This window comes from Caretta caretta, chromosome 3 (genome assembly GCF_965140235.1).
Source record: "Caretta caretta isolate rCarCar2 chromosome 3, rCarCar1.hap1, whole genome shotgun sequence".
Lineage (NCBI taxonomy): Eukaryota > Metazoa > Chordata > Testudines > Cheloniidae > Caretta > Caretta caretta.
The window spans coordinates 162,933,099-162,960,702 of record NC_134208.1 but is presented as its reverse complement, the minus strand read 5'-3'; the positions used below and the strand labels follow the sequence as shown (position 1 = coordinate 162,960,702).

The window sequence follows — 27,604 nt, the reverse complement described above, 5'->3', positions numbered from 1 at the left end:
TACCAAGCTGAAATTTATATCTAGGTAATTTTTAAGAGCAAATCCCAAAGAAATTACCTCTTAACATCCCTTAAATACATAAGGATTTAATAAAATAATTTCAGTAATTAAAAATTAAAATATTAAATATCCTGATTTTTTAAAATCAGTTTAAAGAATTAATTTTATATAGGAGATGGGGGGGAAAAACAATTGGTGATAGGTATAAGTATCAGATGGTTGTAATAGATACATTAAAAAAGGAGGTTTGAAGTTATTTATGTCAATTTAAAAACTGCTGGACATTGGGGTTGCAAAAACTTAGCCAAGCTAAGAGAAAAATTGTATTGTGTAAAATGAAAGCAGGATGTAGAAAACTGGTGCAGGAAATGTAATGCTTGCATTGCAAAGACTGGGGGAGCTCCTGTGCATCACTGTTTTGTGGAGGCACCAATAGAGTGCCTTGCTGCTGATGTGCTGGGCCTTTGCCAGAGACAGGGGCTGTCAGTGACTCTGTAGCAACTGTACTTTTAAAAGCTGCATACAGAATTATGACTAGAAATGAATACACATTTGAACCTTCCAGAGTTAGGATGAAATGCTAAGACCTTAGTTCTGCTAGCTACAGAAACAGCTGCAAAATCCTCGGACTATCAAATATATAATCAAAATTGAGCTGCCTGTGTGTGAAGAGTTAACTCCTGTCGCAAAAGAAATTGCTTCAGTACTATCCCCCACAAACCTAATCCGCTACAAAAACCCTCATCGAAAGCAGAGAGAAATAAGCCAAACACCAAGAATAAAAGGGGTTTTCACATGCTGAAAAAATGTTACAAAATGTCAAAAACTGCTATTTACAAAAGGAAGCATGTCATGCTTAAGAATCAATAACAGTAACTTTATTAAAGCAGTTGGACCCAAAACAAATTATTTATTGTCAATATATAAAGTGAACTAAATATTGCTGTCTATGTACAACAAAAGATGTTGAGCAAATTCAGGCTATGGTTTCGTGCCCTGAAATTAGTTAAGGAAATAGATTTGGACTGTGACATTATTATGTGATACAAATGTACACAGTATAATTGCACAAAATCTATTCACAAGAACAGAACTTTCCTTGGGTTCCTTACTTACAAAGGGAAGGAAAAACCATCTACTGTGAATATTGAAAAACTGTCACCTGTTACCTGGTAAAACTACTGTAGGTTTTTCCCCCCTAAACAATCAGATTTAGCAGTGTATCTAGACATTCTGTACACTAATTTCTAAAACAAATCACTGATCAGCACAATATCAGAATGAATCTAGGCTCAGATTTCATAAAACAAATTTTCAAGCTCATTTGGCAGTTAGCTTGAAATATTATGTTAATGTTTTTTTCACAGCCCAGAGGAAGTTGCCTTCCTCCTTTAAGGCACAAGGGCTTGTTTAACGCTCTCTGGAACACGACTCGCATAGTAGTCAAAGTTTTTCAGCGTGGCAAGGACTCCTGCTGAATTCATGTGTTTCACCTCCTTGTTATAATGAAAAGGATTTCCATGGATATCAGTCAACTTGCCTACAAGAAATATATGAATGTGTTATTGGTCCCAGTTAATTTAAGCACAGCAGCTGAATTTTTCCTGAAATAGAACACCTACTGGTTCTCTCTTCCTTTGAATCATAGTTGTTACAGATAGATGTAGAAGATCAAGTCTTTTATATTTGCAATGGCAAGATACAAACTCCTGACACGATATTAAACCAATACTATACTTGATCTTAGTGGCTAGAAGAACCCTCTTACACATTAAGATGGGCAGCAGAAAAGGTCGACCACCACCACTGATCTAAAGTTAATTCATATTTATTCAAACAAGCCTTTTCATAACTTATATTTTCACCAAGGCACAGTGGCTTTATGCTATTTGTAGGGTAGTGATTTTACTGGGTTACACATTGGATTAATTCAAATATGGAGCCAAATCCTGCAGCTCCGAGCAAGGACTACAGGATTTGGCCAACAGTTTTGTTGTTTTTGAAGAATTATAAGATGCCCTCCGTACACACAGTGAGCATATACAGAAAACAAATGAAAAATTGCAGTAATTGGGAAAAGGCCTCGTTGTATAGGAAAACAATAAAACAGCAAAGGAAGCTGTCGGTTGGAAAATAGTAGTAGTAAAACCGATGTGTTTTAAAAGGAATGTTTTTTGTATTACCTCAAAATTAGTAACTGTATTGGGTCTTGAATAAAAGCAGACAAGGTAAATTATACTGCCTTCTACTGGCAAATCCAGGGTCTGATCCAAAGCCCACTGTAGTCAATGGGAATTGTTCCACTGATTTCAAAGGGCTTTGGATCAGGTCTTTAGTGCTTAAGGGTGGTGCTTTGTTTTGTTCTTAAATATATACACAGGCTTTTAGGTCAAGAAGTTATCTGCCAATAATGGGCATAATGGAACTCACCTTGGTCCTATGAAAATATATCATATGACCTACCTTGTGCACATAAACATTAGAAAAATCTACTGTAACTTCAACTTCTTTCAAAAAAGAGTTATGAACATTATTGTTAACTCACCTCCCACAGCATGTAAAATAGCCTCGGGAGCACACGTATCCCACTTCTTGCACCCAGGACTAGCAAACACATAAGCAGAAGCCTTGCCTTCTATAAGCTGAATGATCTATTACAGATGAAAAATGTCAGTCATTTCGTATCACCCCCAAGCATGCAAAAGATAGAACAGGAGTTCAATGGGATTAGAATTGGGTCAGTTTGATACTGCACACACTCTGATGGCCTCACCAGAAAGAGGAGTCTCAAAGGCTCCTCTTCCGGTTTTAAAAATTTAATAATCTTAAAAGTCTACAAAAAAACATAGCTGTTACCATCCAAAGTGATCCATTTTTCATTGTCTCAAATATAATCTATAGGAAGCAAATCTAGACCTTGGCATCCAACTCATGTATCTTGGCTGGATGCTGAGGAGATCTGCCTGGGTGAATGGAGAGGAAACAATCCTCACATGCCGATAAGGCAGAGGTGGGCAAACTACGGCCCGTGGGCCGGATCCAGCCCCTCAGGGCTTTGGATCAGGCCCGCGGGATTGCCCCCCATGGTGCCGCAGGCCCCGCACCACTCTCAGAAGCGGCCGGCACCACATCCCTGGGGCCCTGGAGGGGTGGAGGTGGGGCCAGAGGGCTCCATGCATTGCCCTTGCCACCAGGCACCACCCCCCGCAGCTCCCATTGGCCGGGAACGGGCAACCACGGCCAATGGGAGCTTTGGGAGAGGTACCTGGAGGCGTGGAAAGGGCAGCGCGCGGAACCCTGTGCCTCCCCCTCTCCCAGGGGCCGTGCAGGGACGTCGTGCCGGCTGCTTCCCAGAGCATCGTGGCATAGGGCCAGGGCAGGCACGCAGGGAGATTGCCCTGGCCCCGGTGCGCACTGCTGCCACCCCGGAGCCGCTTTAGGTAAGTGGCGCCGGGCCGGAGCCTGAACCCCTCCTGCATCCCCACCCCCCAACTCTCCTGCGCCCTAACCCCCTGCCCTGAGCTCCCTCCCACAGTCCGGACTCCTCCTGCACCCCTGCCCTGAGCCCCATCCTGCACTCCGCACCCCTCCTGCGCCTCAGCCCCCTTCCCTGAGCCCCCTCATACACCCTGCCCTGAGCCTGTTCCTGCACACCCCACCCCCTCCCACACCCCGCACTCCCTCCCGCACCCCAACCCCCGGCCCTGCATACAATTTCCCCAACCAGATGCGGCCCTTGGCCCAAAAAGTTTGCCCACCACTGCTATAAGGCCTTTCTAGCCCTATTGCACACTTTCATATGGGTTGGGTAAGAGGACCAGAGGCTCCAAGTGGTTACAGATATTCCACCCCTTCCTTCTCCCCCAAACAACCCCTGCATGTTGCTCGGCAAGGAGCCCCAAGAGCACTGGACTCCACAATATGGAGCGGGGGAGCATTCCCTGTATCTATATCTCCACCAAATCCTGCCCCACCTCTTCAGGCACCAGTTCCACTGCCAGGCGTCCCTTTGCACCTAGTGAGATAAGGATGACATTTGGCCCTAAATTCTTTGCTCTCTTTACAAAGATGTCATATCTTACAACTAGCAAAGAAAAATATTGGATTGTCATACCTTATTTCCTGCACCTCCAACTCTCACCACACTATCAGGGTTCATTGCACTAATGCAATCATTTACCAGCTTATTGCTGTGTGAACGGGTAGTAGTGATGATGTGTTTCCCAGCTGGCACTTCTTTCAGCTGAAATCCAAAGGCACCCAAACCTAGGACACCCCAGATTGTCCTACCCAGCACGGCATCTGCTCCTGCCTACACAGAAGATGCAAAAAACAAGGCTTACAGTTACCACAAAATACCACTTCATATTTTTTAAAAAATATGAACACAAAGGAATAGCTGGAGACATTTTATTTCATTATTAGGAAAAGCTGGAGACATTTTATTTCATTATTAGATTCATTTTAGAGGGTAAAAGTGTAAATTGTGACAATGGAAAAGAAGTGAGTTCTAGTAACAGAAACACAGGGCAGGAAGCCAGGACTCCTGGGTTCTGTTCCCAGCTAACTGAATGACAAATTGTGTGACCTTGAGCAAGTTATTTAGCTTGGGCAGGTCTCTGTGCTTTAGTTCACTCGACTGTAAAATGGGGATAATAATTCTTCCTTATCCACCTTATAGGGTCTTTGTGATAATGGATTAAGTTTGTAAATCTCTTTGAAATCCTTGCATCAGATATTACAGAACTGAAAAGTATCCTCATAATTATTTCAGTGTAATATACCAACTATGAGCTTTTCTTTGCTTTGCCCAATCCTAATCAGCTCCCATTCTGTGTCCTTGGATTGTCCCTGAATTTTGCTATTCTGGTGTTATAGTTAATCCTCTTCATCCCCCATTTTGGAGGGAGGGACGTATGGGACTGGGTTTGGTAACATTCTGTAACTCAGCTGCAACTAACTGTGGTTAGGTCTATAATACAGGCTGGGGGTGTAATTCCCGTGGGTGCGTACATGTACTTGCACTAGTTCTCATTAAGCAAGCATGAGTATAAATAGCAGTGTTGTTGCGACAGAAAGGGTAGCGGGAGTGGAGTCACAGGGGAGCCGTGGTGGGTACAAACCCGTCTGAAACCAGCAGGTACGTACTTGGGACTGCTAAGCCATGCCTCTGCTGCCGCTATCTGTGCTACTGTGGCTATGTGTACGCATGCCGGGGAATCACACCCAGAGCTCATAGTGTAGACAAAGCCAGAGAAACACCTGGTGCCTTCTAAGGCCCAGCTTAATGATGTCCCAGGATTCAGTCATCAAGTGGCATTAAGTGGAGTGGTTGGCATCTCCCTGTGAATCTAAACAGGTCACTTCTGCAATGCATCCAAGAACCACCAGCCTGGAGCAAGATATCATAGGTTTTACACTCATGTGACAGGCTAGCTACAATATGTGTAATGCCTTGTTACCAAAAAGGGTGGAGAGCTGTTGCAGTTATTTGCATGTCCTTGGAATTCATTTCCAAGAAACTATCATCAACAAGCACACAGATCAATAGTTCCTTATATTAGACCATTAGCTCTAGCTAGTGAAGTGTGGTATGTATTATAGGTCAAGCACTGTTGAGCAGAAAGTGTGTGAACTAGAATTGTGTCCTAGAAGTGACAGTTACAGATTATTTAGTGCTCGCAAGCAAAATCAATGCATTTATTACCTCATAGTTGTAGAAGGGCTGGTTAATAACTCCTGCTATTGCTTTACCTTCATAAGCAATTCCAATAAGAACTGTTACATGGTCAAGGAGACCTGTGAAGAAGTAATAATTATTCAGTAATGCTTGAAAATGGGAGTAAGGAAAAAAAACCCCAGCCCTCATGCAAACCCACAATCCTCTATCTTTGTTCAATTATTTGAAAATATTTATAATGGCCAAGATTGGCAAAAGTCACTAGTTATTGTGGATGCCTTCATTTTTAGTTGCTCAACTTGAGACAATTTGATACTCTTGAGCAATCCGTATTCTGAAAAATAAGACCCTGTTAAGATGTCTCAAATTGGATGCCCAAAACTCGAGGCGTCCAAAAATTACTAGTCACTTTTGACAATCTGAGCCAACATGCATATTTAATATTAGGAAGACTCTGGTGAGAAAAAAAATTCTATCACTACATAGTACTATGTAAATAACATACATATAAACCACAGGCCTGAATCGGCAAGCGCTTGGTAGTAAACAGTAGTGCCAATTGTGCCAGATGTTATACAGGCCCACAATTAAAAAAAACAAAAAAATTCCCTGCCACAAAGAGTTCACAGTCTTGCTTAGGACAAGATGCCACAGGAGGATACAGTAGTGGCACTGCAGATTTTTTCAGAGAAGCCTAATAAGTGCCTGCCGGATTGGACCCCAGTGTTCTACAAAAAATAAAATTTACTTCCATGATAAAAGTAATTATGTTGTTTTAAAAGAATGACGTAAATACAGTAGTAACATCTGTGTGTTTTCAATGATGCGGACACAAATATTGTAGGATCATACAAGTTTAGGTCTTTCCTATCTCTAATTCATTGATCTTTCCCCTTGCAAAGAAAAGCCAGAGAGACAATGTATCAGATAGTAAAAGATTACTATTAATAAAAGCCATTTAAGGCATATCCAAAGCAAACGTATGTAAAAGAAAAGAAAAGGCCCCAATCCTGTGAAGTGTTGAATACCCTCAACTCCCATGGAAATCAAAGGTAGTGGAAGGCACTCAGGATGTTGCTAGGTTTGAGCTGGTGCCTAATGTGAATAAAATCTCATACAAGTTATGAAATGGGATTACAGGAGTCATAACAACTGTAAAAAAAAAAAAATCTTATACAAATGTTTTGTCAAGGAAGACACTTTTGGAGACTCTAATGATCTTAGCTGAAAACTTTATGTGGAACTGTAACTGGGTGTCTGCAGGCAAGTACCAACAGAGCATTTAGTAGAAAATATACACTGTAGAAGAAACAGCGTAATTCCAGTGTGGGCTTCTAGAAATGTCATGAGTCAGGAAAGCAGAGCTCAAATTGTTTATATGGACAAGAGAACTCTAAAACAGTGCCAGGAAAACCACTTAGTGACAAATCCTTCTTTGCCCAACAAACCTAAGTGACATTTTCTTTTTCAGATACGAAGCATTTAAGAAATCCTGCTTATTCCTGACTTGTAAGCAGGATCCAAATGTATGCATTACATGCCCATCTAACCAAAAAAATTCTGACTTTGAGTCTGACCCTTCTAAATGACTTCACTACCCACACTTTTCTAGTTCAGTGGTTCTCCAGGCCTCTTGTTCTGCAGGCCACTTTGTAAGTGGGAGATCACCGCGTTATAAAAATTAAAGATAGAAAAGAACCATTATGTCACCTAGTCCTTCCCCTGCCAGTGAAGATGGTTCCTTACAGTATATTTCTAGTGCTATGACCAGTCTAACATAAAAAAAATGCTCACAAAATCCTTTCCCTCCCAACATTTTCTATCTATTCTGATGGACTCTGCACACTACAGTTTGATAAGCTTCTAGAATGTTCTAGCAATTTTCATGTTACTTTTATTAAACTGAAATAATTTTTCAAATCAGTACAAATATGCAAAAGAGAAGCCAACCTTCCGTGTATTCTTTGGTCCCATCCAGAGGATCAACCCACACAACAAGCTAAAAAAAAAAAAATGCACACAACACAAGAGGAAACACAAACCACGGAAATTAAACTATTGGTATAATAGTTAGCAGCAGTGAGAGGAGGATAAACCTCACAATGGTTAAGAAATCTTACACTTAACGTGCAAAAAGAATGACATTCATGTTCATAAATGTTTATTATATATAGGGCTGGACAGCTCCAGGGATTTGTAAAGAGATATCAGACTTTTCACCAGCTATTTAGCTGGCTATGTAATGTGGATTTGGTGAGCTCAATCCATTTTGCACACAAAGATGTCCACATTTAAAACCTAACATCAACCCACCACCGCTTGCACTAATTAGCAATGCTGCTTGCAGTCTCAGTAGAGATGTCAAGGATTGAATGAGAGTGCTGTAAACTTGTCTCTCTCACCAACTGAAGATATTACCTTGCACACCTTGTGTCCCTAATATTCTGGGACCAACATGACTACAACAACACTGCATACAAGGAGTCAATGGGCATGGAAACTAAACTACCCTCTCACTCCTAAAGGCGGTCCCTTTAGTATAGATCTGATACACATTCATGGGACATTACAGAGAAACCTGCAGTTCTGCTACCCATGCCACACCCATTCTGTGGATATTTAGGGGCTTCCATTTTTAGGGCTGTCACTTTGTCACCTTCAATTTAAAAAGGAAGTATTTTCACTTAAACCAAAAGATAAGCTGACAACATCAAAATTATCTGTTTTATTTCTTGGATCTTAGGTAAGACTAATAAGCTATATGGGAATGTAAGAAAGTAAGTGTAAAATTTTTATTACCTCTTCTTCTTTAATGGAACTGTATTGTGGTGGAAAAGCTTTCTTCAGTATTTCCTCACATTGACCTTCCTCAATCAACTCCTCATCTACATCATGAGAGGGCAGGTCCTGACAAAAGGACACAAAGACACTAACGGAAACAGGCAACAGCCAGAGAGCACTTTGTGTGAGCCTTTGCAGCTCCCAAATATGGTTCCATTCCTAGCACTGCAAATACAGCGGAGCAAAGTGATACAGCCACTCCCTAGGTTTTAGTCACATGCCAGCCTTTTCCTTTATCCCAGGTTAACTTGGCCTGGTTGCAGGCGTGAGAGTGGGATTTGCCTTCCAATCACTGGATTTGCTGGCTATTCCCTCAGCGTTAGCCTCATCAGATGAAGGGGAATTGGGAAGGAAGATAAAAATTAAAGAGAACACATGGCTCTCTTAAGCCTGAAAATGACAAATGTAAATCATAAGTAGCAAATTACATTTTCAGGATGTTAGATGAACAGAGTTCTCACCTCTTCTCCAATGATTGTCACTCGGGGGAATTTCCGTGCCAGTGAAGAGCAAATAGTCATCTGTACCAGTCGGTCGGCTTTGGTCTGCAAGTCGTTGGGTCCACACTGCAAAGGACGGGAAGGAATTATTCTACTTTAAAACAACACAGTGGCCTGTATCACACTGATCATGGATATCCAGTTCCTAGTGCAGAAGGATCCATGTCACAGAAATCACCATCCCAGTTAACCAACTTGAGAGAAGCCAAGGACTGAATAGGTCATTAAGACTGAGTTTTCTCTCTTATCATCCATCTCAGGAGTGAAATACATTGGTAGGGCAGTGTGAGGAAGCTTGTTCCAATGCTGCATGTGTTGTACCTTCTCTGTGGATTCAGCACAAAACATCCTTATTTTGTATGATAACATTCATACAAGTATACCACACTTCACAGAGCCAAGTAGTACATTTATCAAGTTAAATAAACATAAGAAGAGAAGGAGAGAGAAATTAAAAGACATAAATAAGGGGAAAAATGTTTTGGCATGCTACTGAAAAGACAGCAAGTTGAAGAGGCAGGAGCTGCAGAGAAGAGGGCTGTTATGCCAGCTGTGAGCTGATGTATGGAAGGACACTGAGAGGAAAGGTGCTAAACAAGCAAAGGGATGTAAAAAAAAAAAAAAAGGGAGAAGGGCTTGGTAGTAAAGAGGAGGGATCTTTCATTCTTCAGGTTGTGTGCATGCAACTCACACAGAAGGCAATGGGAGTGAACGTATGCAGTTTATGGGATGGTCAGGTCCAAGAGGGCGATTTTTTTGGACTGGATCTTGGAAAAATTAGGGAGGCATTAGTTGTTTGAAGATGTTTATACATATGAGGAGACAAGTGGCATTCTGCACATGTTGATGTCTAGGGAGCTGTTCCTTGGGAAGGCCAAAAGAGAAGGAAGTTGCTATAACTTCTGTTAGTGTTGTCAGTTTGCATTATTCAGAAGCACAAGGTTTCCACTATAAAAACTGACTGCTTAGGAAAATGCAGCTACTTACAACTGCTTGGATAAATGGCTCACTCAGAAATAACTTTTTACAACCACAAAAAGGTGAGAATGCTACTCTCAAATGTATTTTCATTACATTTTCCTGTACGTCAAATTTCTTAAAGAATAATAACATGAAATTTATTTATTATTATAATACAATGAAATTTTGATTCACTGCATAAAGCCAAAAATAATTAATCTTATTCATGTATAGATACAGACTTCGCAGGATAGGGGCCATGATATTTTGTGGAAAAGCTTTCTTTTTAATTTATAAGGAATTTATAGATAAAATGGATGTAACTTTTTTTTTTTTTTTTAAAAACAGTCTGCAGACATTTTCCACATCCCACAAACCACTGAAGTCTAAGGATCACTCACATAATGGTCTAGCAAAGGCCAGGCTACTAAAGTGCAAGTTAGCAGCACTGTCTTTTTGTATAGTTTTTGAACTAATATTAAACAAGATGAGGAAAGTTATAATGATAATCACATTTACTAAAATAATTCCCTTGACATTGTTCTTAATTATTTTGTAGCACTTGGCTTTCTATGATTATTGGGGGGCGGGGAGGAGACCTTTATTGGTTTATCAGTTTTTTTGTTGAGTATTGCTGTTCCAATATAGGTCTAAAGCCTGTAATCCTTGCACATGCAAAACTCCCATTGACAGACTTCAGTGAGAATAAGGATTTCAGGATTTGGTTCATAGAATCACAAGAGTTAGAGACAGAAGAGACCTTTTAGGCCATCCAGTCCATCTCCCTGCCAGCGAAGAGAGGAAAGTTGATTTTGTGACTGAGGCCCTGGACTGGGACACAAGCGATTTGAATTTATCGTGGATCCTTGGACAGGTCACTAATCTCTCTGAGCCTCAGTTCCCCCATCTGGAAAATGGCGTTAATAACCCTACCTCACATCCTTTCTTCTTGTCTATTAGATTATATACTCTTCAGGGTAGGGATATCCCTTATTAGGCACGTACAGTGCCTAGCACAATGGAGCCTAGTCTTGGCTGGAGCCTCTAGGCATTATTATAATATAAATAATAATTATCCAAGACTGTCCCAATCAGAGGTTGGGAGAAGAGAAGAGTAGCAAAGATTGCCAGCCCATCACAGCAGGCAGAGGATCCTGGGATAAAGAAGATGGGGAGACAAAAGCCATCTTTCAACACCCTGAAGTGGAAACAGGTGGAGCTTCAAGTTTATGTGACACCTAGTGACCAGAACAAATATGAAAGTTGGAACGTCTTAGCATGATCTAGCAACAGCATCCTGACAGGAAATCCAGCAGGGAAGAGGTAGGGATGGGAGAGGTCAGTAAAAAAGAAGATGGCCTACCAATGACAACCAGGGATAATGCAATGGACTTCTCTCCACTGCATTATCCCTGGTTGTCATTCATAGGCCCTCTTCTTTTTTACTGACCTCTAGCTAGTAGATTTATTTCTCTGACTAGCAGGTGTCTAATAAATATTTCATTATCAACAAAATGAGTCAAACAGGATTCTTTGTAAAGTCATATATACCAAAGGAGTGAGAGAAGAGGCTGGGATCAAGTTAGACCAGAGGTCCCCAAACTGTTGGAAGCGGAAGAACATTCAGGGGTGTGCAGCTGGGGCCCGGGCCAGCCCCCATGGAGGGCAGGGAGGGGAGAGACACCCGGCACCACTCCTGTCCCCAGCTGTGGCCCCAGCCTCGGCTCCCTTGCCCCGTCTGTGTCCCCCCCTCTCCCAGAGTTGTGGGGGAGGGGACACAGACAAGGGTAAAGGGGGGCATGAGGTAGAAAGCTTTGGGGACTTTTACATTTAAAAAAGAAAAAGGTAAGATAGAAGAGTAACAAGAAGGGAGGCAATGACATTAAAAGATCAAAAAGAAAAAAAGTCTGTTAACTAGGGCCTACTTCTGGTGCATATTCTATTTCTTAGGCTTCAAATGCACTTTATGCTAAGACTCATAGTAATTGAATTAGAACACACATATTTATTACATGATACCAGGAGTAAGATGATTGCGTGATAGCATTACCAAGCTCTGGATCTATGACTTATTGTGGTTACGATAACTAAGCACATTACTAGAACATTGAAAGAACTTGCAATTAGACTTGAATAGGATATATTTTCTCTTTCAAATGAAAAAAAAAAACCCCAAAAAAGCATAAACAAAGCATTCAAAGACTAACCATTAAATCAAAATCACTCTGTTATAAAATATTTACACCTTTTTTTTTAATTGAGGATGCTCTATTGCGTGCTAGGGGAAAAGAGAAACAGAAAAGGAAAAAGCTGTAAGAACATTTAGAGAAATCACTGAAATAAGATACAGCAGCCTGGCAACTGCTGTCAGTTGGGTAACACTCCAGGAGACCAGGATTCTGTGGGGAGAGAGTTGGTTATTGCACCTTATATAAAATGCTACAACAAGATTAGAGATAGGGCCAAGATGGGGTTCCGGCCAATGGGAGCTGGTGGGGGCATTACCTGCAGGCAAGAGTGGAGCGTGGAGCCTAGGACCCGGACCCGCTGGCTGTTTCCAGGTCACGCACAGCATGGGTGCCAGGACAGGCAGGCAGCCTGCCTTAGCCCCCATGCTACGCTGCTGTCTGAGGTAAACCCATGCCCCAACCCCAAACCCCAACCCTCAGCCCCCCCTAATCGGTAGCACCCTCCTGAACCCCAAACTCCTCACCCCCATCCCCACCCCAGAGCCAGCACCCCCTCCTGTACCCCAACCACCTGCATCAACCCGAAGTCCCCTCCCACACTCCAAGTCCCTCATTTCTGGCTCCACCCTAGAATCCACATCCCCAGTTAGAGCCCACACCCCAACCCCCACCCTAGCCCAGTGAAAGTCAGTGAGGGTGGGGGAGAGCGACGCACCAAGGGAGGGGGAATGTAGTGAGTGGGGACCGGGGCTTGGGACAGGGGCAGGGCTAGAGTGTTCAGTTTTGTGCAAAGTTGGGAACCCTATGGGGCTCCAATAGGCCCTGTACTTCCAACCCTACCCTCAGGATTGGGGCCCCCATGACCCAGGGGTCCTGTCCATTTGCTGGATCAGGAAGAACAACCTGAGCCAGATAAAACCAGGCTATTTATCCAAATATCCTTTTCTTTGTCTGTTGGTCCCTGGAGAATCCAGTTTGAATTCATATATGCCAACCTCTCCAGGAGGTGGCTTCAAAGGATGGACAACAAAGGATGGACATTAACAACCCCCTCCTCCTAGAGGAGTTACATACAACTCCACAATAACACACAACTGCATTTTGAATATAATGGTCACCAAAGGTATTAAACCTAATTCAATAAAGTATGCCAGGATATTGTCAGTCTGTCGCAGCACTCCCTCCCCCCAGTTGTGTGGAAGCTGTCTGATCTTCAGAAAGAACTCCTTGGGCTGTTTTTAATTCATTGTTCTTAACAGACATGAGATCAGTATGAAGGAAAATAAGTACCTTCTCCACTATGCCCAGGTCTCCGCCAGCTACCACATTTCTGACGATCGTTCCAGCTCTGTGCGCAACAGAATACGCAGAGGCCATTAGGCGCATCAGCACAGTTGGAGAAGAAGCCATATCAAGTGCTGAAGAGAATCAAAAAGCGATCTTGTGAATGAGAACTACACATCATGATTTCATGTATTAACATTCAAGGGAAGGTTAGGTTATGCTAGAAGGAGAGTTTGGAGTGTTATTTATATAAAGGTAAAACCTTTTGTGGTAGCTGATTGGAAAGGGGATACTGAACTAATCTGGGTAAGTAGGAGACTTTTCAATTAAATTATTACAAGTTTGGGGATAGAAGGTCACTCAAGTAATGAAAAGTTCAGATAACCAAGGTCTGACTGTAGTCCTATGTTAACAGAGTGGAAGGCAGTAATTTTTGTAGTTTACAGTGTGACATGGATGCAAAAAAGGGTTGCATAATGAGAGGCATTGCATCATGAAGCAGAGGCGGTAATCCTTCTCTAGATGACTCTTGTAGGTGAATTTACCCTCTCCTAGCTCCTTGGTTGCAGGAACTAGCAGTTTCTCTATCTTCCCTCCTTGTTCCTGCAACCTCACATTTCCCTTCACTTTCTCTCTCCTAGCCTCTCCACCGTTACCCTGTTCCCCATTCTCCCTCCCACTTCTCTTATCTCCAATCACCCTCTTTGCCCTCAACTTCTCACTGCCCCTATTTCCCTGCTCTTTATTCCCCGTCTATGTTCTCCACATTCCCCTCCCTTATTCTCTTTCTTTCCTCTCCATCTCTCACACTACACACACATTCCTACCCCCTCACTTCACTAAAAGGATACTTCTAACTTTCTGACGCTGGCTAAATCTTGATGTATCCTGAGCAGAAGTGGCTAGTAATGCTAAGTGTCTAGTATATAGAGTTTTATGGATTTCAATAAAATACCATGTAGAAATGGGGGAAAAAAAACCCTGAAACAAAACAACCCAGTATAGTCTGATAACTTTACTGACAATACTAAATGTGCAATTCTCGTTTTGAAACCTAAAGTCATGTAAATTACCCAGATTAATGCCAAAATTACATCAGATTATAGCCCTTCACTTCTGACTTGAACACTATCAGGCATGCTCTTGTAGTTAAAGCACAGGAAGAGTAGGAATTAGGATTCCTCAGCTCTATTTCTGGATCACTTATTGATTTCCTGTAGAAACCTGATTAAATCATTTAATTTGCCTATGCATCATTTTCCTTATCTGAAACATATGAATAATAATACTTTCCTGAGTCTTAGGGGTGTTGTGAGGTTTAATTAATCAGCAAAGTGCTTTGCAGTCCTTTGATGGAAAGCACATTTATAATAATTGCCTTGTTTTGTCAAAGAGGATGGATAAAAATTGACTTTTTTTTAAATCAGATTTTTTTATTTAAATTAAACATACATTTAAAAAAATCTATTTAAAATTAAATTTGAACATGACCATCTATGTTAAAGCCTAAATTTATTATAATTTATTAAAATATTTCAAATTAAATAAAAAATATTAAGCAGTACATGTTGGCTGCCAAGTTTTTAAAAGTCGAACCACAGAACTAGTAGATGCCACTGGCTAAGCACTTGAAACCAGAGTCTGTTGAATTGCGAAACCAGCTTTCAACCAGCAGTAGCCTTTTCTGCAAATGCAAAGAGAATATTTTCTTCACTTCCATTTATTCAACTAGTTCAGTTCAACAACTAGTTCATTCAAAGTTAAGAAACCAATAGGAGTTGGAAAAGCAAGAAAGTGTGTTTTCCTCTTCCAATCTATGAATAAAAAGTAGGTGTGAGAAGATGAGAGTTCTGAAGTCTTGAAGGACATGGTTACCAGAAACAATCAGTTCAATTTCACAAACTACAGATAATAAATCCTTCCTTTGTTTAATAAATCAGTTTTAAACTCCCCCCTTATGTATTCATCTACATTAAATCATTTTATTTACCTAATAAACTATTTGAAAATGCTATTTTGGAGCATTTTCAATTGAATTCCAATTTCCACCCAAACAGAGCTTAACACAAATCGCTAGCAAAAATATTAATAACCTGTTAAATAAGAAATGCATCATTCACCATTTTCTAACAAACAATATAAAAATCAACTTATAATTGCTTAAATAAAAGTGTATGCATATAGCACATGTATGCGTATATGCTCTTGGTTAGCAAATTTAGCACGAAGGCTGTATTTAGTTGCAAATCAGCATATTTTAATGATTACCAACAAATGAGAATCAACCTTTCTTTAGGAAACTAACTAAAAAGTACAAATGCAAAACAAAGTTTCCTGCTTACTGATTTAAATTATGATTAAAATTGATTTAAATAAATTCACCCTGTTAACAACTTAAGTGCCTTTTTACCAATTCTCTCTTATTTGCATTCCATTCATTCTGTGCACAGAGAGTAAGTGTTGCAGCTTTAGCAATGATATGCCATATCTTCATAAATAACAAAAGTTTCACTGCCTGCTTTTAGTGCAAACAGAAATCAAACACAAATATGGAGTCATATTTGGCACCTACATCACTTTGATTTAAGTCAGTGTTTCCCAAACTTGGGACGCCACTTGTTCAGGGAAAGCCTCTGGCGGGCCGGGCCGGTTTGTTTACCTGCCGCATCCGCAGGTTCAGCCGATCGTGGCTCCCACTGGCTGCGGTTCGCTGTGCCTGGCCCCTGGGGGCTGCAGGAAGCGGAGGCCGGTACGTCCCTTGGTCCGCACCGCTTCCCGCAGCCCCCATTGCCCTGGAGCGGCGAACCGCGGACAGTGGGAGCCGCGATCGGCTGAACCTGCGGACACGGCAGGTAAACAAACCAGCCCAGCCCACCAGGGGCTTTCCCTGAATAAGCGGCGTCCTAAGTTTGGGAAACACCGATTTAAGTCAAGCTACCCTGTTAAATTAAATGCCTTTTTTTCTAGTTCTCTCTCAATTTGAGTTCCAAGTGACAAACAGTCTTTAAATTGCGTCCTTCCCAGGCACCCCTCAGGTTGAGAAGGATTAGGTGGGACTCTCTTTAGAATCTGTCATTGTCACTTCTTAATCAGCTGCTTCCTTCCAGAGCCTCCACAGCATATCCAGTCACCGCCAGCCCCAAGAGCAAGAGACCAAGTTTGGCATGTCTAACGAAGATCTCACATGGGACCACAGAGCATGACTACTAAGCCACTGGGTTGCCTCTTTTGTTAAAGATGTAATACTAGACTATTATTACTAATCCTACATAAGTTTGATTTTGGAGGGTATTTAGCTGGAAGATGTGGTCAGAATGACTGAGGCTAAAGTCTGACTCTTGCTGCAGCTGCTTTTGAGAATTAGGTCTATAGGACTTGAAGCCTTTGGTAACTTAAATTAATATCTATAAAATGGCTAAGATGTCAATTTTTAACATATGTGACATGTAGCACTCACTGCCTCAGGATATTATTGACGCAAATATTATTATTTACTGAGCTCTCTTACTGCATCTAGTACTATGGAAAACATACAAGAAGACAAAGTGACTATTGCAAGAAGCTCAGAGTCTGAGGCTGTGATCTTGGAGTTCCACTGAATTAAGTGGGCTCTATGTGGGCATAGGGGTCTCCCCACATGTAGCAGCTTGCAGGAGTGGGCCCTAAAGTTACACAGACAGTACATCTGAAAGACAAAATACACCACATAGTGAAAATGAAGGTGCATTCTCTTTAAATCTCTCTCTAGTGGATTCTTGCTGAAAAGCTTTGAGGAAGAAATGTGTCTTAATGAGTTTGTATTGTTTTTTAATAAGGTCATTTGTCACTCAGTAACATTTACACCACCGATTAGGTATCTACATTACTAAGAATAGCAGCTACAGTTGATTAGCTAAAATGAATTTACACAGAAAATGATCAGCAACTGGGGTCAGGATTAATTTTGCTCCATGGCACCAGTCTTACATAGTTAGGTTCATCAGAATCAAAGGACTTAGGTGCATCATGAATTGTGGCTATGGATTCACCCACGTAGTTGTTGTTGGGGCATTTGATGAGTTGGATGAGGTACACCTCATGTTGGGACAGGTATTAGTAGGACCCCTGGATCTTGAAAGGTGTGTTGTGGGAGGACCATGTGTGCTGGTAGCGGTACAGCAGCAACTATATGGATGAAACCAGACAATCGCTGTGCTCTCAAATGAACTCACACAGAAAAATGATAAAAGACAAAAAACACCATCACCCGTAGGCAAACTCTTTCCACAGAACGATCGCTCCATATCTAAACTCTCAGCCCTCATCTTCAAACAAGATCTTCACAACACCTTCAAAAGATGAGCCTAGGAATTGAAATTCATAACTCTGCTGGACACTAAAAACCATGGTCTTAACAGAGACACTGCTTTTATGGCTCATTACAACACTCTGGGCTTGTACACACTACCACTTATGTTGATATAACTTATGTCGCTCTGGGGGGTGGCTTATTCACACCCAAGTGATGTAAGTTACGCCAACCTAAGCACCGGTGTGGACAGCACTATATCACACTATGTCCTGCCAAAGTAGCTCCACCTCTCATGGAGGTTGTTTTATCATGCTGACGGGAGAGTTCTCTTCTGTCGGCATAAAGTGTCTTTACCAGACGGGCTGCACTGTAGGCAGTACTTCTAGAGTAGACTAGCCCTTTGTAGCTTACTAACCCAACTTTGTTCTACAACTGCTAAGGAGTTAATTGCCCACTTCATTTTAATTGGTCTCCCCCAACACCTGTTAACTTCTTTCAGAGTAGCAGCCATGTTAGTCTGTATCCGCAAAAAGAAAAGGAGTACTTGTGGCACCTTAGAGACTAATGAACTTATTTGAGCATAAGCTTTCATGAGCTACAGCCCACTTCATCAGATGCATGCAGTGGAAAATACAGTGGGGAGATTTTATATACACAGAGAACATGAAACAATGGGTGTTACCATACACACTGTAACAAGAGTGATCAGGAAAGGTGAGCTATTACCAGCAGGAGAGAAAAAAACCTTTTGTAGTGATAATCAAGGTGGGCCATTTCCAGCAGTTGACAAGAACGTGCCATGTACATTGGCCAAACCGGACAGTCTCTATGTAAAAGAATAAATGGACACAAATCAGATGTCAAGAATTATAACATTCAGAAACCAGTCGGAGAACACTTCAGTCTCTCTGGTTACTCGATTACAGACCTAAAAGTGGCAATTCTTCAACAGAAAAACTTCAAAAATAGACTCCAGTGAGAGACTGCTGAATTGGAATTAATTTGTAAACTGGACACCATTAAATTAGGCTTGAATAAAGACTGGGAGTGGATGTATCATTACACAAAGTAAAACTATTTCCCCATGTTTATTTTTCCCTCCTACTGTTCCTCACACATTCTTGTCAACTGCTAGAAATGGCCCACCTTGATTATCGCTACAAAAGGTTTTTTTTCCTCTCCTGCTGGTAATAGCTCACCTTATCTGCTCACTCTTGTTACAGTGTGTATGGTAACACCCATTGTTTCACGTTCTCTGTGTATATAAAATCTCCCCACTGCATTTTCCACTGAATGCAGCCAACGAAGTGAGCTGAAGCTCACGAAAGCTTATGCTCAGATATACTTGTTAACTTCTTGTGCTTAACAATCTGTCCCACCTTGTATTTAGTTGTGACACCTTGGTTACCTTTTCTAGATCCGAGGAAGAGCTCTGCGAAGCCTAAAAGTTGTTGGTGAAAAGGACAAGAAGTTGGTCCCGTAAAAGATATTACCTCATCCACTTTGTCTCACATATCCTGGGACCAACACTGCCCAAACAACACACAAAACCATTTATACCAGTTTAGCTTGCACCCGTAAATTTACTGAAACAAGATAAACCAACATATGCCAGGTTTAACAGGGACGTTCAAATCACTTTAAGTTTTGCACTGATTTAATGGAATTGATGTAAAAAATACACTTTTAGTTATATGTGTCTCTTTGCCTGCACAGACCAGGCCAAAGACTCTCACTGTGTTAACATCACCTCAGCTGAACTGGTATTGGCACACACGTGCATAAAGCCCAAAGCCTGGACACTCCTATGCACGTGCTTAACTTTACTCCTGTGGGTAGTCTCATTGGGCTCATAATGGTATGTCTGCAGTATCAGGGCCTAGTTTTGTAAAATTGTAAATTTTGAAAAATCTGTAGAGACGGCTTTTGGGTGGCAAACCCACCATATGCTCAGATGTGTCTCGTTCTTGTTGTATCCACTGAAGTAATCGGTTGTGTTATAAGGGAGAACAAAAACCCTACTTCGTTTGGTGTGGCTGGTTCACTTTCTTACCCTCTTCCTTGTTCTCAGCAATATCCATTTCAGTTTTGCTTCAATTGAGCAATAACCTACACTTGTTTAAAGAGACACTGCTGAAGGTAGTAGCCCGTAACATAGGTTTTTTTCCTTTTATGCTTCCAAAAATCTCTGTAATGTATAGATAGTTTGCTCCTCCACTATGAAAATAAATTCCTTCAATTTCCCCCCCCATCCCTTTAAAATGAATGTTTTTGAAAAAAAATCAGCAACAGCCCTCCACTCACGAGCGGTTCTAGAACAACAAACCAGTGCGAAAAGATGATTGAGGAAAAATATCTTATGCTGAACTTTTAAAAAGGATTTATTTTAGGTTTTTTATCACTTTTAATTGATCTAACATAGTTTTACCTTTATTTTTAAACAGCAAAGAACTCCCCCCTTAAAATAATTCCTTTACCCCCACATACTAAAGCAGATACTAATAAAGCAACTGAAATAGTCAACCGAATTATTTCTGTCTTGTGCTTTTCCAGGTGGAATCCGGGCTTAAAAATCTCATACATATGTGCATTGACTATTCTCACTTGTATGATTGTCTTAGCAAACAGAATTAGAATAGAGAGAACCCCTTAAAATCACAAGGCACGTGGATACACAACAAACAACGCGGTTAATGAAAACATTTAACTGTCTTTCATGCACAATTGTTCCTTTTTTCTCCCATCAGAAATCCCGCCTCGTCCTGGAAATTTTCCTCCCCCATTGATAAGTTTCACACGCTGACACATATGTAACTGGTATATATGAGACACAGACCCTGGATAAAGAATAAAATACCTGTGGTTCAACTGGCAGCAACGAAAGCAGGCTACTTCCTCCGTGCAGTACCCTGCCTGCTCCTTCCTTTTCACCCAGTAACCCTCCTACTCCTCCAAAACTTCCTGGGTCCTAACGTTCACCCTTTGCAACCCTTGGCGGCAGCAGCGCCATGCAGCTGAGCCACCCAGAGGACGCGCATGGGTGATTTCATGGGCTCATTAGTCCCTGCCGCCCCGGGGGCGCCCAACATTCTAGCCCGCCCCCCTTCCGCAGAGAGAGAGGGAGAGAGAAACGCCTTTCAAGGCGGCGTGTCCCTCCCCGCGGCCCGTCCCGCCCTCGCCGCTCTCCGTAGCCGAGCCGGAAGCGCCGCCGGAGCGCGCGGCGAGAGCTGGGGGAGGCCGCGAAGATGTTGTGGGCGCGGAGGGCGCCCTCCTTAGCCAGGCGCGGGGCCCCGGCGGGGGCCGCGTGGGGCTGGGCGCGCTCGGCAGCCTCCGGGGCCAAGAGCGGGCTGCCGAGCTCGGAGAGCCGCGCGGACTCCAAGTACCGGGAGACGGTGCTGCTGCCTCGCAGCCGCTTCCCCGCCCAGCTGCCGGGCAGGCTGCAGCCCGAGGCCGAGGTGGAGATACAGCAGGTACCGCGCGCAGGAGCCCGCGGGGTTCGTGGGGAGCTGTCCTGCTCGGCACCGTCCATCCGCGTGGCCTGCAGCCCCCCAGCATTGGACTGTGCGGCCAGGGGGATTCATGTTGTTCCCTCTTCTCTCAGCGAGCGGTTTCTAATGAGTCTGGCTTAGCCCTGGAGGGTGATCTGTGTCACAAAGCCCCACCCGTAGAACATTTGACGCACACGTTACAACCCGTCACTAACAGGAGACCCGAGTAATATCCCTGCTAGAAGATGCGTTTATGATTGTTCACTAGTGCAGCCCTGCGCTTACGGGAGAAATGGTAAAACAAATGGTCAACCTGCAGTTGTTTAACGCACCAGTTCTCAACTTGGGGCCACCTGGGGAGGCTGCAAGCAGTTTTTGGGGGGTCCGCCAAGCAGGGCTGGCATTAGACTCACTGAGGCCCAAAGCAGAAAGCCAAAGCCCCGCCATGCAGGGCTGAAGATTGAGGCCCCGAGCCCCGCCACCTAGGGCAGAAGCCGAAGCCTGAACAACTTAGCATTGCGGGGCCCTCTGTGGTGTGGGGCCCCAGCAGTTGTCCTGCTTGCTGTCCCCGAATGCTGGCTCTGGCTTTTATATGCAGAAAAACAGTCTTTGTGGCACAGGTGGGCCCTGGAGTTTTTAATAGCATGTTGGGGCCTCAGGAAAAAAAGGGTTGAGAACCTTCTTAAAACGTGCAGTCACAAGAGCTTCCTACAAACCTGTCTCCCTATCAGTTTAGTCCATCTTGAGTTAGTGGTTGAGGAAGACAGAAGATTTTGGTTCATAAAGCTTGATGAATATTAAACATGAACCAGATGTGTCCCTGGTGTTGTTTTGATTTCAGTGGAGTTATATCAAGAACAAATCTGGTCAAATAAGTGGTCTATTTAATGTAAGAAAACAGGCCTAATATTGTTAGCTTAGTAGTGGAGGTTGGCAAGTAATTTACAAGCTATTAAAACCCCAGAGAGGAGAGTCTTCACTTGAGGAGTTCGAGCAATTCTTCCTCTTAGTTTTTTGACTGTTGGAATGATGTTAAAATGAAAAGTTTTTTTGAACTACTAAAATGCAAGCATATAATGAATTAAATGTTTTCATATTGTCCATACAGAAATGTGGTTTTGCAGAACTATATTCATGGCAAAGACAAAGGAACACAAAGAATGAATTTTGTCTTCATGATGGGCCACCGTATGCCAATGGAGACCCTCATGTTGGTCACGCGTTAAATAAGGTAAGTATAAGAGTAGTATGTTTAAGGTATTATATGCCTTCTGTAAGGTGCAGTGCACTCTCAATTCACATTGAAGTAAATGCAAGTTGAGAATATTCACTACTTTATAGGATAGGGCCCTTCATTTCTCTTTAACGGCTAAGCATATACAGTAACAATGAAAATAACAAATTGCTCTGTGTGGTACTTATAGTTTCACATTGGTATTCAGATGATAAACTTATTTTCATTCTGTCAAAGTAAATCCAGTTTCTACTTCGTCCCAGCAAACTGCTAGATGCATAGTTTGAGTATTGTGTGCATAGTGACTTCAGAAATATGTTACCATAATAAAATGAAAAGGAGTACTTGTGGCACCTTAGAGACTAACCAATTTATTTGAGCATGAGCTTTCGTGAGCTACAGCTTAAGTGAGCTGTAGCTCACGAAAGCTCATGCTCAAATAAATTGGTTAGTCTCTAAGGTGAGTACTAGTACTCACAAGTACTCCTTTTCTTTTTGCGAATACAGACTAACACGGCTGTTCCTCTGAAACCTGTCATAATAAAATGATAATTCCACTTCGTGTAACCCTCAAGCCCCTGTGTAGTTGCAAACTTTGGACTTCAGCTGTGCAAAATTTGGTTGTCCGTTGATCAAGAGGTTCTTATGATGTGCTATAACATGCAATAAGAAACATAAATGTGAAGGCTGAAACTTAATCTTTAACACTCCTGATTGTGCTTGGGTTTTGCAGAGTTCACCAAAATCAGTAAGACATCTGTATAAAAACAACAAGGAGTCTGGTGGCACCTTAAAGACTAACAGATTTATTTGGGCATAAGCTTTCGTGGGTAAAAAACCACTTCTTCAGGTGCCACCAGACTCCTTGTTGTTTTTGTGGATAGGACATCTGTATGTTACTTTATATATCAAGCTAATATGTAGGGGAATGAGGATAGTAATAACAATTATATCAAAAATAACATTTGGGTTTAAAATTTTTCCAGATTTTGAAAGACATCACTAATCGGTTCCATATGATGAGAGGTTATAAAGTGCACTTTGTACCAGGCTGGGATTGTCATGGGTTGCCCATTGAATTGAAAGCATTGTCAGAACTCAAAGAAACTCAAAATCTTTCACCGATGGAGGTTAGACAGAGAGGTAAACTGTCCTTTGCAAAATTTTCGTAGAAACATTTCTGACTTAAATAATTGTATTCTATAAGTTGTTTTTGAGTCTTCAGTGAAATATTATTTTGCTAGCTTTCTGTGTGTTTTCATTTTAGTTTCAGTACACTGAAATTTGTGAGGAACATCTTGGTTATTAGATGATACTTGATCTGCAAAATTCATAGTGTAAGCTTACAAGGAGGGTGACCTTTGTAAAGTGGGTTCATCAAGTACAAGTTTGTATGAACACATTGTAAGTTGTAATAACCATAGATGGAGAGAGGGAATTAAAGGTAATGTACATCTGGGATTCTAATGTAGTTCAGGTCTGTAACATGAAATTAGTATTGTATCCAATTTTTATTGAGGTTGTATGCTGAGTTGCTGAACCTAAAAAGAAAAATATCTTGGAAAAGAAGACTATTTTTTCCCCTAATGTTTTTGAACTAATCTGGATCGTTATGGGGATCAGGAACATGGGTAATTGTCATTGAATAGTTGTGTTTCCAATGGGGTAGCGCAGATTGGTTCTTGGCCCTAACATTTTATTAATAACCTAGAAGAAAACATAAAATCATCACTGATAAAGTTTGCAGATGACACAAATTGGGGGAATGATAAATAATGAAGAGGCCTGGTCGCTGATTCAGAGAAATCTGGATTGCTTGGTAAACTGGGAGCAAGCAAACAATATGTATTTTAACATGGCTAAAGGTATATACATCTAGAAGAATATAGAACATACCTGCAGGATGGGGGACTCTACCTGGGAAGCAGTGACTCTGGAAAAGACTTGGGGGTTGTGATGGATAATCAGCTTCATAAGAGCACCCATTGTGATGCTGTGGCCAAAATATCTAATGTGATCCTGGGATGCTGTCATAGATCCACAGGATTGATTTTATGGCCTCAGTTTTAGAACATTCTCTAGGAATCTGGGGTCTCAAGGGGTCTCACTCTTCCTCCAGGGTAAGTCCCATGATTTCACCACCTCCTTAGGCTGGACCTCTTTGCCATCAGCACGCCCGCTTCAGATGATGAGCTCTATTCAGTGAGTCCCACTGAGGCAGACTCTTGAAGGAGACTTGTACGTTCTGTGTGGATCAGTACATCATTGCAAGCATCTGTAATGCCATTCATACAGTGTTGTCAAAACAGAAGGGTTTATTAGTCGAATGGAGCACAACATAGAAAGTCTTTAGGTTAGCATGGAAAAATGAAGGTTAAAGCATAGTCTGTTCCGGGGAGCCCAGCCAAGCTGTAGTGAACCCAGGTTATTCAAGCTCTGTCTCTCCATCTATCCATTCTTCTTTGTTAGACTCCCAGGTGTATCCATAACTGCTTTCCTCAGCCAACATCTAACTTCCATTTCACACCAGCCCTTTCCCCCAGTCCTTTGTTCCTGAGCTAGGGAGATTCAGCTCTGCACGGTGCAGAGAGACAGGGAAGTCTGTATCTCTTTGGGTCCTTAGTTGCTAGGTGTCCATGTCCAGTCTGGATCTGCCATTGTTTTCTCAAGAGCTCCATTGATGTGGGACCTAAGGCCACAGACAACTGAGCACCATTCACACCTGTGTTTTAGCCTGTCCTGAGAGCAATCAGTCCCTTTGCTAGGTAACAATGCAGTATATAGGGGAAACAAAGGCACACATACACTTGATAAAAATATTACAAAAAAATTCCGCTTCATTACAGATACATAAATGGACAAATCTTCAATAGAAGTAGAGAGATTATTTTACCTCTGTATTTGTCACTGGTGGGACTGCTGCTGTCCAGTTCTGGTGCCCACAATTCAAGAAGAATGTTGATAAATTGGAGAGGGTTCAGAGAAGAGCCATGAGAGTGATTAAAGGATTTGGGGAAAAAAAGCCTTTTAGTGATGGACTCAAATTGCTCAATCTGTTTTGCTTAACAAGGAGAAGGTTAACGGATGACTTGATTATAGTCTACCAGTATCTGCATGGGAAACAAATGTTTAATAATTGTCTGTTCTCTTTAGCAGAGAAAGGAATAATGTGATCCAGTTGCTGGAAGTTGAAGTTAGACAAATTCAGATTGGAAACATTTTTAACAATGAATGTAATTAACCATTGTAAATTTTGCCAAGGATTGCGGTGAAGTCTCCATCACTGACATTTTTTAAATCAAGATTTGCTGTTTTCTAAAAAATATCCTCTAGAAATTATTTTGGGGAAAGTCTATGGCCTGTGCTATACAGAAGGTCAGATTAGATCACAGTGGTCCCTTCTGGCTCTGGAATCTATGAAAACACATTTGTTTTTTACCCCCCACACCATGTATAATATTGGGAAACTGTGTAGGTGGTGCCTTCTGAGAGTTCATGATGGATTAGATGGAAAGTGTTCTGATCATGTGTTGTAGTTGGTTTATTGGTAATAGTTTTGTCATGCAGTGGAATGACTGGCAATTGTAGCCAATGTGCCCTTTAGACTATGTAGCTTATGTGCTGTTGTAACTTCACATCTCTTGAAAAGGTTGTGTTTGCAAACTGCAGTCTGTATGCACTGGCAAAGCAGTTATGGAAAACATGATACATCATTCGCTTGCTTTGAATTTAACTGTTCTCTCCAATAACTTTTTTTAGTTATTGCTAGGTGATTTTGGGATAATAAGCATTCAGACGATTTTAAGTCACACATGCAATGAAATTTCTTTCCATTTTAAGTTGGCTTGTAGTTTAAATTTTAAAAGGGCATAATATTCAAACCCATGTTGATTATGCTATTCTGATAGTAGTGGTGGTTTAAAGTAATGCTTTTAAAATAATGTGGTACATGGGGAGATGGTTTTGGATTTAGCTATATTAGAAAAGTGGATGCTTTTTCTCTGTCTTTGTATGGTGCTATTATATACTTGACTTGCATCTTGGTTAGCTACCATATACCTATTCCAGATGGAGCTGAATTTTAGGGTTGAATAAAATTCCGTGTGTGTAGAGCTTATTGTTCATGATTATTCCCATTGAGGAGAGCATAAAACCCCTTATATAACCCCGTTCATATCAAACTTTGGCTAGTAGGTGATAGTAGATGTTCGGGAGCAGTGTTCATTTGAGAACCTCAGCCAACCATTAATGCAGTGACTTTTCACCCAGGGTACAATTCCTGGAATGTACTGGAGCCTGTATCTTTATTATTAGCCTCTGGTTAGTAGATGTTTGATACATTTTAAACTTTATCCTATTGTAGCTTCTGGAATAGAGGATGCTCTTCTACCCTTTTCAGAACTTCCTGATTGCTGCCAGGGAACAGCTCTCTGCCCCAGCCCTCCTATATTTTGTTGTTGTCATCTCTCCCTACTTGTATCTCTTCCTCTCCCACCGGCACCACTCCACCCCCTACAGTTCATAACTTCTCGCAGTAGGGTGGATGGAGCATGACATTTATGATTCTAGACCACATCACTGCTGCCTTCAGGGTTCTGAATAGAGCTTGCCAAATAATGGGGGCGGGGAGGAATGTGAAAACTTATGCAATTGAAAAAATCAAAATTAATTTGAAAAATTATTTGCAATTTACAGTTTAACCAGTTCTAGTTCTGAATAGCAGCAATTTAAACCAACTTGGTTTTAATTTCAGGCAGCTGCTTGCTGCTTTGGAAAGCTAGGAAAAGCAGAAGAGGCACTACAGCGGTTGATCAGTTTACATTCATTTTATATTTGGCAGGTTGTCTTCATAACCATAAGGGTTAGAATTTTTTTCCTTTTACAATTAAAGTTTACATTCTATTAAAATGAATGGCTTACCTGAAAAAACTTCCTGTAGGTGATTGGCTTTTTCAAACCCTGCCATTCGCTTTGATGGGACGACTCATATGAATAAAGGATTTTGAAGCTTGCAAAAGTTGCTGTTATATAAATCACTTAGTTTAGTTTTATATTTATTTTGTTCCCAGCTGAGGTTAAGCTTTCTCTAGCAAGTAAGCCATTAGCATTTTCTAAAACTAAAGTGATCATGCAGATT

General features: G+C 41.6%; 2 protein-coding genes across 2 annotated transcripts in view; one reads left to right on the top strand and one right to left on the bottom strand.

Moving 5' to 3' along the window:
* Positions 1-856: 856 nt before the first annotated feature.
* BPNT1 (3'(2'), 5'-bisphosphate nucleotidase 1) lies at positions 857-20,862 on the bottom strand. The gene is made up of 9 exons (XM_048843229.2): positions 20,603-20,862; positions 13,461-13,588; positions 8,983-9,087; positions 8,480-8,587; positions 7,631-7,679; positions 5,708-5,799; positions 4,115-4,312; positions 2,546-2,651; positions 857-1,540 (listed from the first exon to the last, which is right to left on the bottom strand). The coding sequence occupies exons 2-9, from the start codon at positions 13,578-13,580 to the stop codon at positions 1,392-1,394; spliced, it is 927 nt and encodes a 308-aa protein (XP_048699186.1). The 5' UTR covers positions 13,581-13,588; positions 20,603-20,862; the 3' UTR covers positions 857-1,391.
* Positions 20,863-20,932: 70 nt separating this feature from the next.
* IARS2 (isoleucyl-tRNA synthetase 2, mitochondrial) overlaps positions 20,933-27,604 on the top strand; it is a 52,523-nt gene continuing 45,851 nt past the window's right edge. Inside the window, exons 1-3 of the mRNA XM_048843228.2 lie at positions 20,933-21,215; positions 22,342-22,464; positions 23,454-23,610. Of these exons, the coding sequence (XP_048699185.1) occupies positions 20,991-21,215; positions 22,342-22,464; positions 23,454-23,610 (505 nt within the window). The 5' untranslated portion in view covers positions 20,933-20,990. The remainder of the gene's footprint in view (positions 21,216-22,341; positions 22,465-23,453; positions 23,611-27,604) is intronic.